At 33.0% G+C, this 14,431-nt stretch overlaps 1 protein-coding gene across 4 annotated transcripts in view; it reads right to left on the reverse strand.

Moving 5' to 3' along the window:
• The window catches only part of OXR1 (oxidation resistance 1), a 360,417-nt gene that overhangs the window by 22,775 nt on the left and 323,211 nt on the right, over positions 1 to 14,431 (reverse strand). For all 4 annotated transcript variants that reach the window (XM_077748152.1, XM_077748153.1, XM_077748154.1 and 1 more), the window contains 2 exons: positions 12,317 to 12,485; positions 10,747 to 10,909 (listed from right to left, as the gene is read on the reverse strand). In XM_077748152.1, coding sequence (XP_077604278.1) covers positions 10,747 to 10,909; positions 12,317 to 12,485 — 332 coding nt within the window. The remainder of the gene's footprint in view (positions 1 to 10,746; positions 10,910 to 12,316; positions 12,486 to 14,431) is intronic.

Genomic DNA, 14,431 nt, shown 5'->3' on the forward strand with positions numbered 1-14,431 from the left:
TGTTTTGCTCATACAGTCACACAATTTTATTCTTTATTTACACCTAAAAAAATCCATAAAATGTCACCTTTTATGTAAACATTAAGCAATGAGAAATCCCTTTGAGAATCAACCCTAAAATTTTATAGAATGTCTATGTAAAAATGAAACAAATCCATTACAAATAAATCCTATATAAATATTAAAGTGACCCAAAAATTCCTCTACCACTATACAGTCAAATTTTAAACTGTATTTTCTAATTACCTAATTTCTTCAAAAGGTACTTATATTTAGTATACCTACATATCAGTGGTATACTGAATCTAACCAAAGAAGTGAACTTTTAAGATTAAATACTATGGCTATAAACTAAAACTATCTATAGCTCAATTTTAACTAGACTATCAATGTCATAATAATACGCCTATTTCTTCCATTTAAAAGAGCTCCTCTTCTCTTACATTGTGTTCAAACAAAACTGTATGCACAATGCCACTCTTCATACACATACGACCTATCCACAGCTCTACATCTTCTTCCTCCACATTCCATGATGTGCATGCACAGAACACAGCACACCCCACACTAAATACCCTCTTTCTCTCTCACATCAGCTATTCCTATCTATCCAACCAGCCCAACCACACTTATCCTAATCTCTCTCTCCCACCGTCCCCTAAAAGTACACTGTAACTATATCCACACTCACCTCACTATACACAGTCTCATTACACATTGCACCAAGGTCACTGCCTTCCCTCATCATGGCACACCCTCTATACACACCAACAACATGATTTGGCAGTAGTGGGCTGCCATTTTGAAAACCTATCATCACTTCCAGCCAAATTTTCTAAAATTAAAAATATTACATATGTACCGAAATGTGGCTTAAATACACAAATACACACCCCAAGCATATGACAGCTTATTTTGCTAGTTATCTTGTCAACATCCACCACTTGTACAGTTTCTTCCTAATACAGTTGTGATTTTGCTCAAGTATCTTTTCAGCCATGTCTCTGAGAAGGCTTGCTCCATACCTGGACAGAATGGGTGCTTACAGATCTAAACCAGTGGCTCTCAAATTTTAGCTTGCATCACAATCATTGACCTGAAACATTTGTTAAAATACGAATGCCAGGTTCCATAATCAGTTTCTGATTAAGCAAACTGGAATGGGATCTGAGAATGTGCATTTTTAATAATGCTGCTGCTAATGGTCTGGCGACCATACTTTGAAAAACTAAACCACAATGACATGTCACCTCACACCTGTTAGAATGGTTATTATCAAGAAGAAATAAGAAGTGTTATTGAGGATGTGGAGAAAAGGGAACCCTTTTTACTACTAGTAAAAATGTAAACTTGTGCAACCATTATGAAAAACAGTATGGAGGTTCCTCAAAAAATTAAAAATAGAAATACCATGATTCAGAAATCCTACTCCTATTTATCAAAGAAAACAAAAACATGAATTCAAAAGTATATTTTCACCTCTGTGTTCACTGCATCATTATTTATAATAGCCACGATATGGAAACAACCTAAGTGTCTAATAATGGATAAATGAATAAAGGTGATGTGGTATATATATACGATGGAATACTACACAGCTGCAAAAGAAGAATGAATCTTCCCATTTGCAACAACATGGATGGACCTTGAGAACATTATGCTAAGTGAATTAAATCCAACAGAGAAAGCCAGAATACTATATGATCTCTTTTATATGTGGAATTTAAAAAAACAATAAAAACCAAGTTTACATATTAACAGACGGGTGGGTGCCAGAGGCAAGGAATTGGATGGAGGTAGGCAAAAAGGGTGAAGGAGGTCAAAAGGTACAAGCTTTCAGTTTTGACATAAATAAGTCATGAGGATGTAATGTACATGATGACTAGCTAGTTAATATTGTATTGCATATTTGAAAGTTGCTAAGTTGCTAAGAAATGGTCCTCAGCACAGGAAAAAAAAAATAACACTATAAGGTGACAAATGCTAACATTAGACTTGTGGTACTCATTTTGCAGTATATAAAATGTCAAATTATTATGTTGCACACCTAAAACTAACATACTATATATCAATTATATCTCAATAAAAAAAACTGATTTAAGCTATTTGAGTGTTTTTTGGTTTCTTGAAGCCAAATATCTCCTAACTGATAAAAACAATATCTAACAGACATAAACTGGGCTCAGTAAATCTCCTTCTTGTCCTTTTTTTCAGTGTTTTATAAAAAACCTACGAGATTATTTAAATACTTCTAGATATCCCAGAGCTTGAAGGAGATTTTACTTTACCATTAGTTGTAAAATGACGGACTATAAAATGAAGTACTTGTAAGAATATAACCAGTTTAAAGGTTGAACATAATTCATAATTCAACCTGTCCTCATAATTCAGATATTCAATTTAATCTTTTTTCCTTGGGGCTCCTGGGTGACTCATTTGGATAAGCAACCAACTTCAGTTCAGGTCATGATCTCATGGTTCAGGTTCATGGGTTTGAGGCCTGTACCCAGTTCTTTGTTAACAGCTCGAAGCCTAGAGCCTGCTTTGGATTCTGTGTCTCCCTCTCATTCTGCCCCTCCTTCATTCATGCTCTGTCTCTCTCATAAATAAAACAGACATTAAAAAAATAATCTTTTTTTCCTCTTCTTTTTTTATTGGTGTTGAAATTATATCTGATTTCGAGTTGGGAGTGGTCTACGAGGAGCAATTATATGAAATCCACCCTACTCAATATTTAAGGTAATATAAGTAATTTTAATATTTAAAACCATCAGTTAGTCTGTCATTCATCCATCCTGTCTCTTCTCATACTCCATATTAAATAAAATTTTGGATTTTTAATGGAAATTTTATAGCCCATAACTTTTGGTTAGTTATCAAGGGAGAATATTAAAAAGAAAAACATTAGTTCAAACTTTGCTGAGGTAGATAACATCCTAAGCTAACATTTTTATTTTTATTAGTCAAAATAATCATGCCTAACATGCTTAATGAGTATCAAATGCTACTAAGAGAAAATTTATATAGTCTCGAACTGGAGATCTATTCATAGCATAGTGCTTATTACAGTGATACTGTAGTGTATACATGAAAATCTAAGAGCACAGATTTTATGTTCAGTGTTCTTATTATAAAATAATAATAATAATAATAAAGAGGATAGGAAGATACTCTTGGAGATGATGGATACATTTATGGCACAGACTGTGGTGCTGGTTTTTATGGACATATATTTATGGATGTATGTCTCCAAACTTATCAAGCTGTACATATTAAATACGCACAGCTTTTTGTATGTCAATCCTACCTCAATGAAATGGTTTAAAAAAATACTTCATATAGTAATATTATTGAAGAAAATTTATATTAACTTATAAATTCAGTTTTGCTTAATTTAGAAAATAATACTTTAAGAACTTACTGTCTGCAACAGAAATCAAACTGACAGTCCCCCAAATTCTAATTGTTTTTAATGCTTTTGATTTCCACCTTTTTGTCAAACTTATTAAGCTACTTGTGGAGTTATGGTTTGTAATATTATGTGATTTGATCAGTATAAAAAGCATATGTTTCTTTAACTGCCTTTATTTAAGATATATAACCTCTATATTTAATGACTTAGACATAGAAAATACTTTCATTTTGAACAAAATCCAATTCTGTATGGATTTTGCTGGTTAGGCAGAGAAACGGTTAAGGAAGTTTATTTTGTTTTATATATATTGCCTAAATTTTAATTTTGGCATTACTTGTGCTTTAATTAAAAAAAAAAAATCTTTCTGTTTCGGAGTGCCTGGGTGGCTAAGCGTTTGGTTAAGCGTTCAACTCTTGATTTTGGCTCAGGTCATGATCTCACAGCTCATGGAACTGAGCCCCTTGTTGGACTCTGTGCTGACAGCATGGAGCCTGCTTGGAATTCTCTCTCCCCCTCTTACTCTGTCCTTCCCCTTCTTATGCTTTCTCTCTCTCTCTCTCAGATACATAAGTTAAAAAATAAATCCTTTAAAAAATTCTTGTTTAATAAAATATCAGAATACTTGCTATTGGACAACTTAAGGGCGAAAATATTAACCAAACAATTTAAGTCACCTCAGAAACCAAACATCGAATGAAATACATTTTTATCACTGCTTTGGCAAGGGTGAGAAATGAGGACTACATCAAAGCAGTATTCTTCTAATAGTAATCATTACGTGTAAAAATGAAAAACACTATTATGCCATATAATCTTTTGGCACATACTACTAGTAAACTCATATTTTAAATTAATCAATAAATATAAACCTGGGAGGTAAACTTCTAAATAAACTGATTAAAGCTAATATAATAAAGTCAATTACTAATTGTTTTTATCACTTTAGGGACAGTGGGTGTTTTGGTTAGTAGGTCTAGATTATGAAAAGTATTGAACTAGAAGTGGTATAAAATTAACTTTAGACATGAAAAAAACGGAAAACTTTCTGCCAGCTTTTATCCCAGAAACAGCCAAAGTCAACCCAAAGCAAGTGGGACAAAAAGCAACTGTAGCTTGAAAAGCTCCACTTTTGAGACCTGTGTCATCAAGCAGCAAGACTGGCACACCAACACATGTGACACTTTGAAACCCAAAACTTTCAAAGGATTCTAACTGGGAGTCTCTTGAAGTTGGTACTTGGGGTTCAGGGTGATACGGTCTGAGGGGTACAATCACGAGCCATGTGGTACCTGGCGACAGAATAAAACTGACTTACATTACTGTGGCATCACTTTTACTTCATAAGAAAATTTAAAAATTGTTTATAATACAACAGACAAATTTTAAAAAAATAATGCAAAATTCACATGAATCTTAAAGACAGGCTTTAAAGATATTTTAAGCTTATCAGGGTAGCCTCTGTGTTAGACTATATACTGTTAGTTTCTTGCTCACTTGTCAAGTACATCAAACTTTAAAGGTATTTGATGGACAAGTTCAAGAGATGCAGATGAATGACTTACAGCCTGGTATATTTCTTGGTTTCCCTCTCCTTGTAGTGCCTCTGAGTACACAATATAATAAAAAATCCTTTGGTGTATAAGGGAGCTATGCCTGAAATAATTCTGCCTGGCTGTTATTGATAAAACAAACAAAATATGCTTTTAAAAATCAAGGCATGAAATAATTAAAGAAACCTTTCTCCATAGTGAACCAAATTTATGTTTTAGGTATGCAGATGCAACACACAAAATAAGAGGAATTCTTTGAAACATATTTTATACAATGGAACTTATAAGACAGAGACATGAAAATTAAATTACAGTATAATCAATGTAGTGTAAAATAATGTTCCACAGTCTTAGCATTGCATATTTTTAACACAACACATGAAGTGATGATCCGGGGTAGCAGAGTAGTTTTTCCACTTCTCCTGTACAATGTCATCACCTAAGGAGCTTTAGAGAATATGGACTTTGACTTGGTCTGAGGTTACGCTGAGGCAGTAAGTTTTTTGAAAGCTCCCCCAAAATGATTCAAAATTTCTGCCAAGACTGCAAACTGGTATGGTGAAGGACTACAGGCTCTGAATTACAGAGTAACTATTATGATTTGCTACAATGAGGATTTGGACTAAATAAGAAACAAGTTTAGAGAAGTTATCTGTAAAATAAAGATGACTGTCTATGATAAGATGGATTGCTCTAGATCTAAGACAGAACATTTTAATAACACTGTGGGGGTGGTGATCAGTAAAATCTAGACTGCAGGACATTCTAGAGGGAAAAAAAAAAAACCCTTGTAAGGGTTGTAAGGAAAGAAAACAAAGCACAGCAAAGAAATGGACAGATAATCTACATATACAGAAACTTAAGAGACATTTTAACTGACTGAAACATCTGGAGCTTAGGTGGATCCTGATTCAAAGAACAAATTATATAAAGACTGATGTTACATATATTTTAAATTTATGACATGTGAAGAAATGTGAACTGGGGAAAAGGAAAGATCATAGAATAAGTCGATAAAGTGATCAGTATATGCAAATTCATTATACTATTCTTCTGTATTTTTGCATGTTTATCAAATCAAAGCACTATTATCAGGAAACAGTTCCACTGGGCATCTTTTCCTACCTTTACCTTAAGATCTTCCTACACTTTGTTAAAATGCTATTAGAATACTCCCCTGGTCACTGAAAAGCCATAAAAACAATTCCCATTAAAAAACAAAAAGTAACATTTTTCAAAATGTTTCAAAAACTGCCAATGCACCACATAAAACATTAGCCTCACTACACATGCTCTCTACTTGTCATTGGACACTGGTAGAAACCAAGGGAAAAGAATCTTCAGTAAGTACTTCCCTTTCAGTTGCAAGCGAAGGTTTTTAATCTGGCAGTAGGAGAAGGAATCATATTTAAGAAATTCAAGACATTACAGGTGGAAAAAAGAGGTAAGCTGATGTTTTTATGGTAACTATATTTATACTGACTAGAATAAGAGTAGATGGTAAAGAACACCAATCTCTTACACACCTTGAGTTATATGCATAGTATTTCTCAGATTTTTTTATTCTCCCAATAATCAGGAATCTTTGTTCTGATGTGTCATTACAGGCTCTTACTTCTGACCATTTTAAAATTTGGCTAACTCTGTTCTCAATGAATGTAGATTTCTGCTGCCCTCACCTCTCTCTGAAATTTACTATATAAATCTCTATACTATATAAATCTCTAATTCTGTTATCTTTATTTCCTTCTATCATTTTTAATTCTTAAATTCCAGTATTTTCTAATTATCTTCAATAGGACTTTCAATTTGAGGGGTGCCTGGGTGGTTTAGTCAGGTGAGTGTCTGATTTTGGCTGTGTTGACAGCTCAGAGGCTGAAGCTGGCTTCAGATGCTGTGTCCCTTTCTCTGCCCCTCCCCTGCTCACACACTGTGTCGCTTTCTCTCAAAAATGAATAAACATTAGGGGAAATGGAGTGGCTCAGTAAGTTAAGTGTTTGGCTTCGGCTCAGGTCATGATCTCGCCATGCATGAGTTCGAGCCCTGTGCTGAAAGTTCAGAGTCTGGATCCTGCTTCAGATTCTGTCTTCCACTCTCTCTGCCCCTCCCCCACTCACGTGTGCTATCTCTTCAATATAAACAAATATAAATATTAAAACATTAAAAAAGACCTTAATTTAAAAATAAACATTAAAAACTGAAAAAAATAGGACTTTCAATTTGCATACATTTTAGAACTGAATTTATTTCAAATATCATAAAAGTTTTCTTGCGATCTTAAGTACACATTTTAGTAATCTGGGTGTCATAGTTTGGATTAAATTTTAACACACTTGAGAGTAATGATGAAGGTAATGCTGAATCTACAGAGTTAATAAACAGTGGAAGCACCAGGGAAAATAATCCTGGAAGATTAAAGAGGAATATTTTCAGATTATCATAGTATACAAAAAACTGGTCGATGTGTACCAGAAGGAAGAACAAAAACAAATGGATTATACTTACAAAGATATATTTCTTTAAACTCACTGTAAGAAAGAACTTTCTAATAGAGTTGTCCTAAAATGAAAAGTATTGCCCTTTGAGGTAATGAACTCTATCACTGAATTATGGTAAAGCAGAATGAAGAATAGTATAAAATGAGAGAGGCTGAACGGCCAGTTAATTCCGACTTCCAGCATCTATCAATTTATGACAAATCTACTACAACTGATATAAGAATTTATTTTAGGATGTAACTATCATGAAAGATGAGTACAAGTTTTATATCCTATTTTAATCTTAGCCAAATTTATTCATTAATCCAATAAATAGTAATATAAAAATAATATTAAGAATGAATTATATGCTTGCATTGTTATTAGCTAAGAATACAGTCAGTCATGTATGAAACTGACAAAACCCTGCCCTCTCGGCGCTTACACTGGGAGATAGGACGAACACAGAAGAGAAGATTGAGCAGAGTAAGCTAATCATATGCAAAGTTTTCCCAATGTATACATTTCTGGTTAGCGATATATTCCTACCTAAATACCAGTCAGGGATGATAATCTCCTGAGTATCACTGAGGCAGAGTAAGAGTGAGTAGAAGAGCTAGTTTTAATCAGACTGATGCCATGTTGGCAGCCAAAGTAATTTGTCCTATAGTCCAAGTCACCTGTTCTCCATCCCTAGGTAGAAGAAAGTCCCAAAACAGCACTTCACATTTTGAAGTACTTTTATGTTACATAAGTCTAAAAAATTCCATTTTTAAAACATTAACATTTAAAATATTTACGTCATTATGTATTTGTTTACCAAGAGTGAACCCTAATGTAAACAATGGACTTTGGATAAAAAAATATGTGCTCTGTAGGCACTTACTAATGATCAAACACTAGAGGAGCATAAGGTACAAGAACAATCCAATGCAAGACATACACAAATATAAGTTTTCTAGTAACTACATTAAAAAAATTTGTTTTTTACTTAACTCAATGTACCTAAAATACTGTCGTTTCAACATAATCAATATAAAAACTAATGGCATTTTACATTCTTTTTTTCTTTTAAAGAACATGTTAATTCAGACTAGACCACATTCCAAAAGTGCTAAATAGTTACATGTGGGCAGTAATTACTGTATCTATAGGAATTTGTATGTTCTACAGGACAGCACCCCTCAGGTCAGACACTAAATTTTTACAGGAAATACTTGACGGTGTTTACATTTAAATTTATTTAGATTTCGTAAAATTTACAGTGGAAAAATTCATATATACTAGTTGTTCCGAAAGTATTAAAAACTTATCCAATAGCTGAATTAAGTAACCATGTTAAAATTTAACTAAAATTAAGCAAAATTAAAAATTCAATTCCTTAGTTGCATTAGCCACATTTCAAGTACTAAACAGCCACATAATAAACATGTGGCTACCAGACTAGACGGTACAGGACTGTTCCTAGACAGCAAAAAGTTTCTAAAATTAATTTTTTCTCTGCCATTTACTTTTTATTTAAATTAATTCTGGTTGAAAACAAGTTAGGAGACATCTGTTTTTCTCTTTAGAAATTATAAACTGAAGAATCTGCCACAAGAAGTGAGGCAGTTCCTTTGAATCAAAAGAGTTAATAATCAAATAATCAACAATGATAGTCTATTACTTCCAAGGTTAAGTGCTCTGGCTCTAATGGAGAAAAGTTCCTTACCTGATTGAAAATATTGCCACCCACCTTGCCACTCAAGTTAGAAACTTCATTGTTATCTAGACGTCACTAAATACTGTCTTAATAGCTAGGTAAATACCTGCTTAAAAAACTTAATTTCATCACCTTCCACTCTACCTTCAACTGTTGCTACTGTAGTACAAGTATCCATCTTTGATCATCTGAGCTATTTTAGAAGCTTCCTAAAACTAATTTTAAATACACGGAGACTATTTTACATATGTCAACACCCAAGTAACTAATCTTCACCCAGAATAAATACAGAGTATCTCCAGTACTCTATAAAAGTTCCCGCCTGTCCCTAGTGACCCTCTCCAGCCCCAGAAACAGGTAGTTTGATGGACTTTTCATTAGCTTTGCCCTGTTGAACTTCATGTAAATGTAATTTTATAGTATATACTCTTTTAGGCCTGGCTTGATTTCTTTCATTAAACGCATTATCTACGAGATTCATCCATGTTGTTGTCTATGCAAGCAGATCTTTTTTTATTGCTAGGTTATTTGAAATTTTATGAATATTCCAAAATTTATTTATCCGTTCTCCTGACAGTAGGCATTCCCAGTTTGGGGCCTATTGTAAATAAAGGTAGTGTGAAGATTAATAATGCTGGTTAAAGTATTAAAAGAACCCAAAATAAATGTTCAATATAGGTTACTTCTTTCCCTCCACAATACTGAAGTTACAGTAGAAACTGATGCTGTACAGACTACACAAAATGAACTTAATTCAAAATCAGCTTCACATTTTAAATGAAAGACATGCCATGTATACCTTTAATCATTATACATGTTAAGTACATGCACAATAAATTCATATCACATGAACAACCACAAACACTTAACACCAAATGGATAACAAAATTTAATCCCATTTATTATCACATTTTAGCATCTGCTCTATATTTTCTAATGCATCCATCAAGAAGACATTATCCAAGCAACCTATAACAGAAAAAACAGATTTTGCCACCCCATCAATCCGATAAGACAAAGCAGGTAAACTGTTACCTGTAATATTAAAAGATGGATTTTTAAAAGGTTACAGAAAGTTAATTAGTGTTATCTTAGCCATTTAAACAAATTCAGTAAACCTGAACACGTAAAGTTTTTACACTTTGTAAAATTAGCCTAAGCTTACCTCCTTAGCATTAATGTAAATTCCTTTCAAAATTATGGTTGGGAATGAACTTAGAAAGTAGTTCTAATCTGAATGAATGTGCTAAATGAGTGGTGTACTTCTTCTGTGCAGGAAATAATATTCAAAGGAATCAGATCAGAAATAAATGTTTTATAAAAATTAGTAAAACAGTAATTAATATTCTAAAATGTACTCAGTAACAGTCATTTTACTGTTGATAAGTTGCTTCTCTAATGTTTTAGAGCAAAAGGAAAATAATAATAGTAAACCAAGATTACTAATCAGATTCATTCAATAAACACATATATACAAGACAATAAACCTTTAAAAATTATCCTTTTGTTCAAAGATCACTGGACTTTGCCTGTACTACTATAAAGCTATAAACTCACACGAAGTAAGAAGATCCATAAAACTCTTCACATTTTTCTCCTTACCTCCCATTCTCTGGCTGCAGCTTCATTAGTAGAATCCTCATTTGTTTCAGATTCTTCTATCTTTTTTACTACTATAAATCCAGGTTCTCTGGTACATTCACCAGTATCTTCTGCATATATTTCTGGACTCCAGTGAATGAAGAAGGCATACAAGTGGTCTGTCCTGTTAGAACAAGTGACTATTAATGATAGACCTAACATTCTGTACTTCTAGCTAAAATTACAAAATGATATTTGTTAAATACCTTCAAAAAACTTGAAGACTTAAAATACAAAATATACTATGCTTTACTTAAAGAGATAACAAAGCCTCATGACAGGAAGACATTAACTTAAAAAAAATTTACTTGGCTATATTCTGTCAAATTGTTCTGAGAAAACTATTAAGATTTTCCTTGGCATGCTTTTGAGTAACTCAGACGCTATCCGTGATAATGTTATTTTATCTTTAAAGAAACTAGTGACAAGAAGGGAAACTGAACCTGCAATCGTGACCTCATTCACAACAACTTACTGCCTACTTTTAAACGGGGACATTACACAAAATTTTCCCAAGTCAATAAAAACTTAATGTGTTTAACTTTTATATCATACCAGGAACACACAGTGTATTACTGGTTCAGGGACAGATGATCTAATCTTTTAAGTCTCTTTCTCCATTTTCAATTTTGTTCACTACAGCAAAACCTGTTGTTACAAAAAAAGATAATTAAATTCCTGAGGGGCACCTGGGTGGCTCAGTCGGTTAAGCGTCCGACTTTGGCTCAGGGCATGATCTCACAGTTCATGGGTTCAAGCTCCGCGTTAGGCACGGGCTCTGTGCTGACGGAATGTCAGAGCCTGGAGCCTGTTTCAGATTCTGTGTCTCCCTCTCTCTGACCCTCCCCTGCTCATGTTGTCTCTTTCTCTCTCTCAGAAAAAAAAAAACAAAACCAAAAACCTAAAAAAAAAAAAAAAAAGATAATTACATCCCTGAAAACTTATTTAAGGATCAAACACACATTTCAAATATCTGTTTTGTGGCTATTAATTAGCAGGGATAAGGGATTATATATCATTTTATATATCATTGCCTGCCTTGAGGTAAAAACCACACTTTTTAATATTTTGATGATAATAATTTAATATTTCTTGCTCTAAGACATTTTAGTTACCTCAAATTCACAGTTTTTTGCATTAAGCCACAAAGAAGAATAAAATTTAAAATGGGGTAAGTTAAGGGGCACCTAGGTGGCTCAGTCAGTTAAGCATTGGACTTTGGCTCAGGTCATTATGCCACACTTCACGAATTTGAATCCCACCATGGTCTTGTTGCTGTCAGCACACAGCAGCCCAGAGTCCCCTTTGGATCCTCTGTCCCCCTCTCTACCCTTATCCAGCTCCTGCTCCCTCTCTCAAAAAAAAAAAAAAAAAAAAAAAAAAAAAAAAAANAAAATACAAAATAGGAGTAAAATTATTTTAAAAAGATTTAGTGTCAAGTTTTTAAAAGTACTTTTCTACTGGTGTTACGTGATATGTAAGATAATTTTAATTAAAGGAATGTCAACGTTTTTAAGTTCTTGTTTTTTACCTTTCTTGTGGCACAGCAAACCAATATTCGTGTTTCTTATCTCTCTGTGCATATTGTTGCATTGTTGCACTTGCTTGAGAAACAAATGTTTTCCTCATTGGTTTTCCAACCCTGAGACATAAGAACTTATGCAATCGATGCCTTCTCTTTTCTTTCAAAAGTGCAGAACCTAGAAATGAGATACAAAAAGATTCATTCCATTCTCATACACCATGCTTAAAAAACAGATTAAATGATGTTTATCTCCAAACATCTTACAAATACATAGTAAAATCTCAATTTACTGACACTTACTTAGATGAATTCTCTTAAGTAACTTTTATTTTCTTCCAAAGGTAAAGTGACAAGACTAATAAACCAGCACGCAGGTAAAAACTGAAATTACGTCTAAGCGCATTAAGAGAAAGTGTGAAAGTTTCAGCAACCCGTTCGTTAACTTTTTGTGTGAAATAACCATGTCAAAGTAATTACATACACATATTTTTTTGCATGTTCTCTATTAACCTTCTAGAATAATATCTAAACACATCTGTAGAACTTTAAAGGTTTACCTTAATATGGTTATTATAAACAAAACTTTAATTAAAAAAAAGCTCCTGGAGCTTTTACATCTATATGAAAGTAGGATAAACAATCAACAATATGCTGGACTCAGTCATCTGGACAGCTTAAGCCGGAATTATCTCTAACTCTCCCAAGCAGAGATGCTGACATAAGGTATGCTGAGGGTCTGACATTATGATTGAATTCAGGATTCTGGCCACGATTAGCTTATGAAGGAGGCACTATGGAAGAATAAGCACTTATTTATAGTCAGGAGAATTGGATACGAGTCATTGCTTTCTTCTACACAATACTGCAAAAGGTGCATAATTTATGTGAACACCGATATGTGCATCTGATTAAAAGAGTGAACTTTTACCATTTCCCCCACAATTATATTCCATAGTTGTATGCCTATTAAATCATGTTATATTATAAAGTCACTAAAAATTAGAAACCTATAATATTTCCCTATTACAGAACTTCAAGCTACTTAAAATTACTTAAAATAAATTTTCATCCCTTCCCCCGAAAAAAGAACTCAAACGACAATAATACAGGCATACCTATATCTAAAAATATCTACCAATTTTTCCCTTTTAGTATTTTGCTATAATAGGAGCCCTCCCACCCCAAATCCCATACCCCAACAAACTTACTAACAGTAATCTACCACATTATTAGGTGAAACAATCCCTCACTTTATCTTTTTCAAAGATTTCAAAATACAAGGCAACCATCAAACACAAAGGTATCAAATAAAGATATTCACACCAACATTCTTTATAATATCAAAGACTGGAAATATCTTAACAATATGAATTGTTAAAAACAACTGAATGTCTTAACAATATGGAAATGGTTAAAATTAAAAACCATATTTTCAAAAAACTATAATGACTTGGAAAATTATTCATGACATAAAATGTTAAGTAAACAAAGGATACAACACTATAATCCTGATTTTACATTAAAAAATTCATGTGTATAGATACCCACAAATATCAAAATTGTATATATATGCATATAAATGTGTGTGGACACACACCAAAGATCAAAGATAAATATACCAATTGTTAACAATGAGTATTTCATTGATGAATTTCAGGTAATTTTTATCAATTTTCTAAAAACTTCCTATTCTTGTCAAATGTTCTTTAGTGAACATTCATTAGTTCTGAATAAGTAAAAAGGTATTACAAAGGAATTATTCATATTCAATCTTTTATAGAATTTTCTTTGAGTAAATTAATCCTTTAACATCTACTGAATATAGTCTTGAGGTCATTAGGATATCTAAAAAAGATGGTGATGGTGCAAAGAAAATTCAGTACACATATTGTAAAAACTGAACCAAATTCTCATGTATTGCTAGTGGAAACATAAAATGTGCAGCCACTGTGAAAAATAGTTTGGGAGTTCCTCAAAAAATTAAACACAGAATTACCATACGATCCAGCAAATCTACTGTTGGGTATATATCCAAAAATATTGAAAGGAGGGATCCGAGCAGATATTTGTACACCAAGGTTCATAGCAGCATTATTCACAAAAGCCAAATGGTGGAAACAA

This window comes from Crocuta crocuta, unplaced genomic scaffold (assembly GCF_008692635.1).
Source record: "Crocuta crocuta isolate KB4526 unplaced genomic scaffold, BGI_CrCroc_1.0 scaffold39, whole genome shotgun sequence".
In the NCBI taxonomy this organism is placed as follows: domain Eukaryota; kingdom Metazoa; phylum Chordata; class Mammalia; order Carnivora; family Hyaenidae; genus Crocuta; species Crocuta crocuta.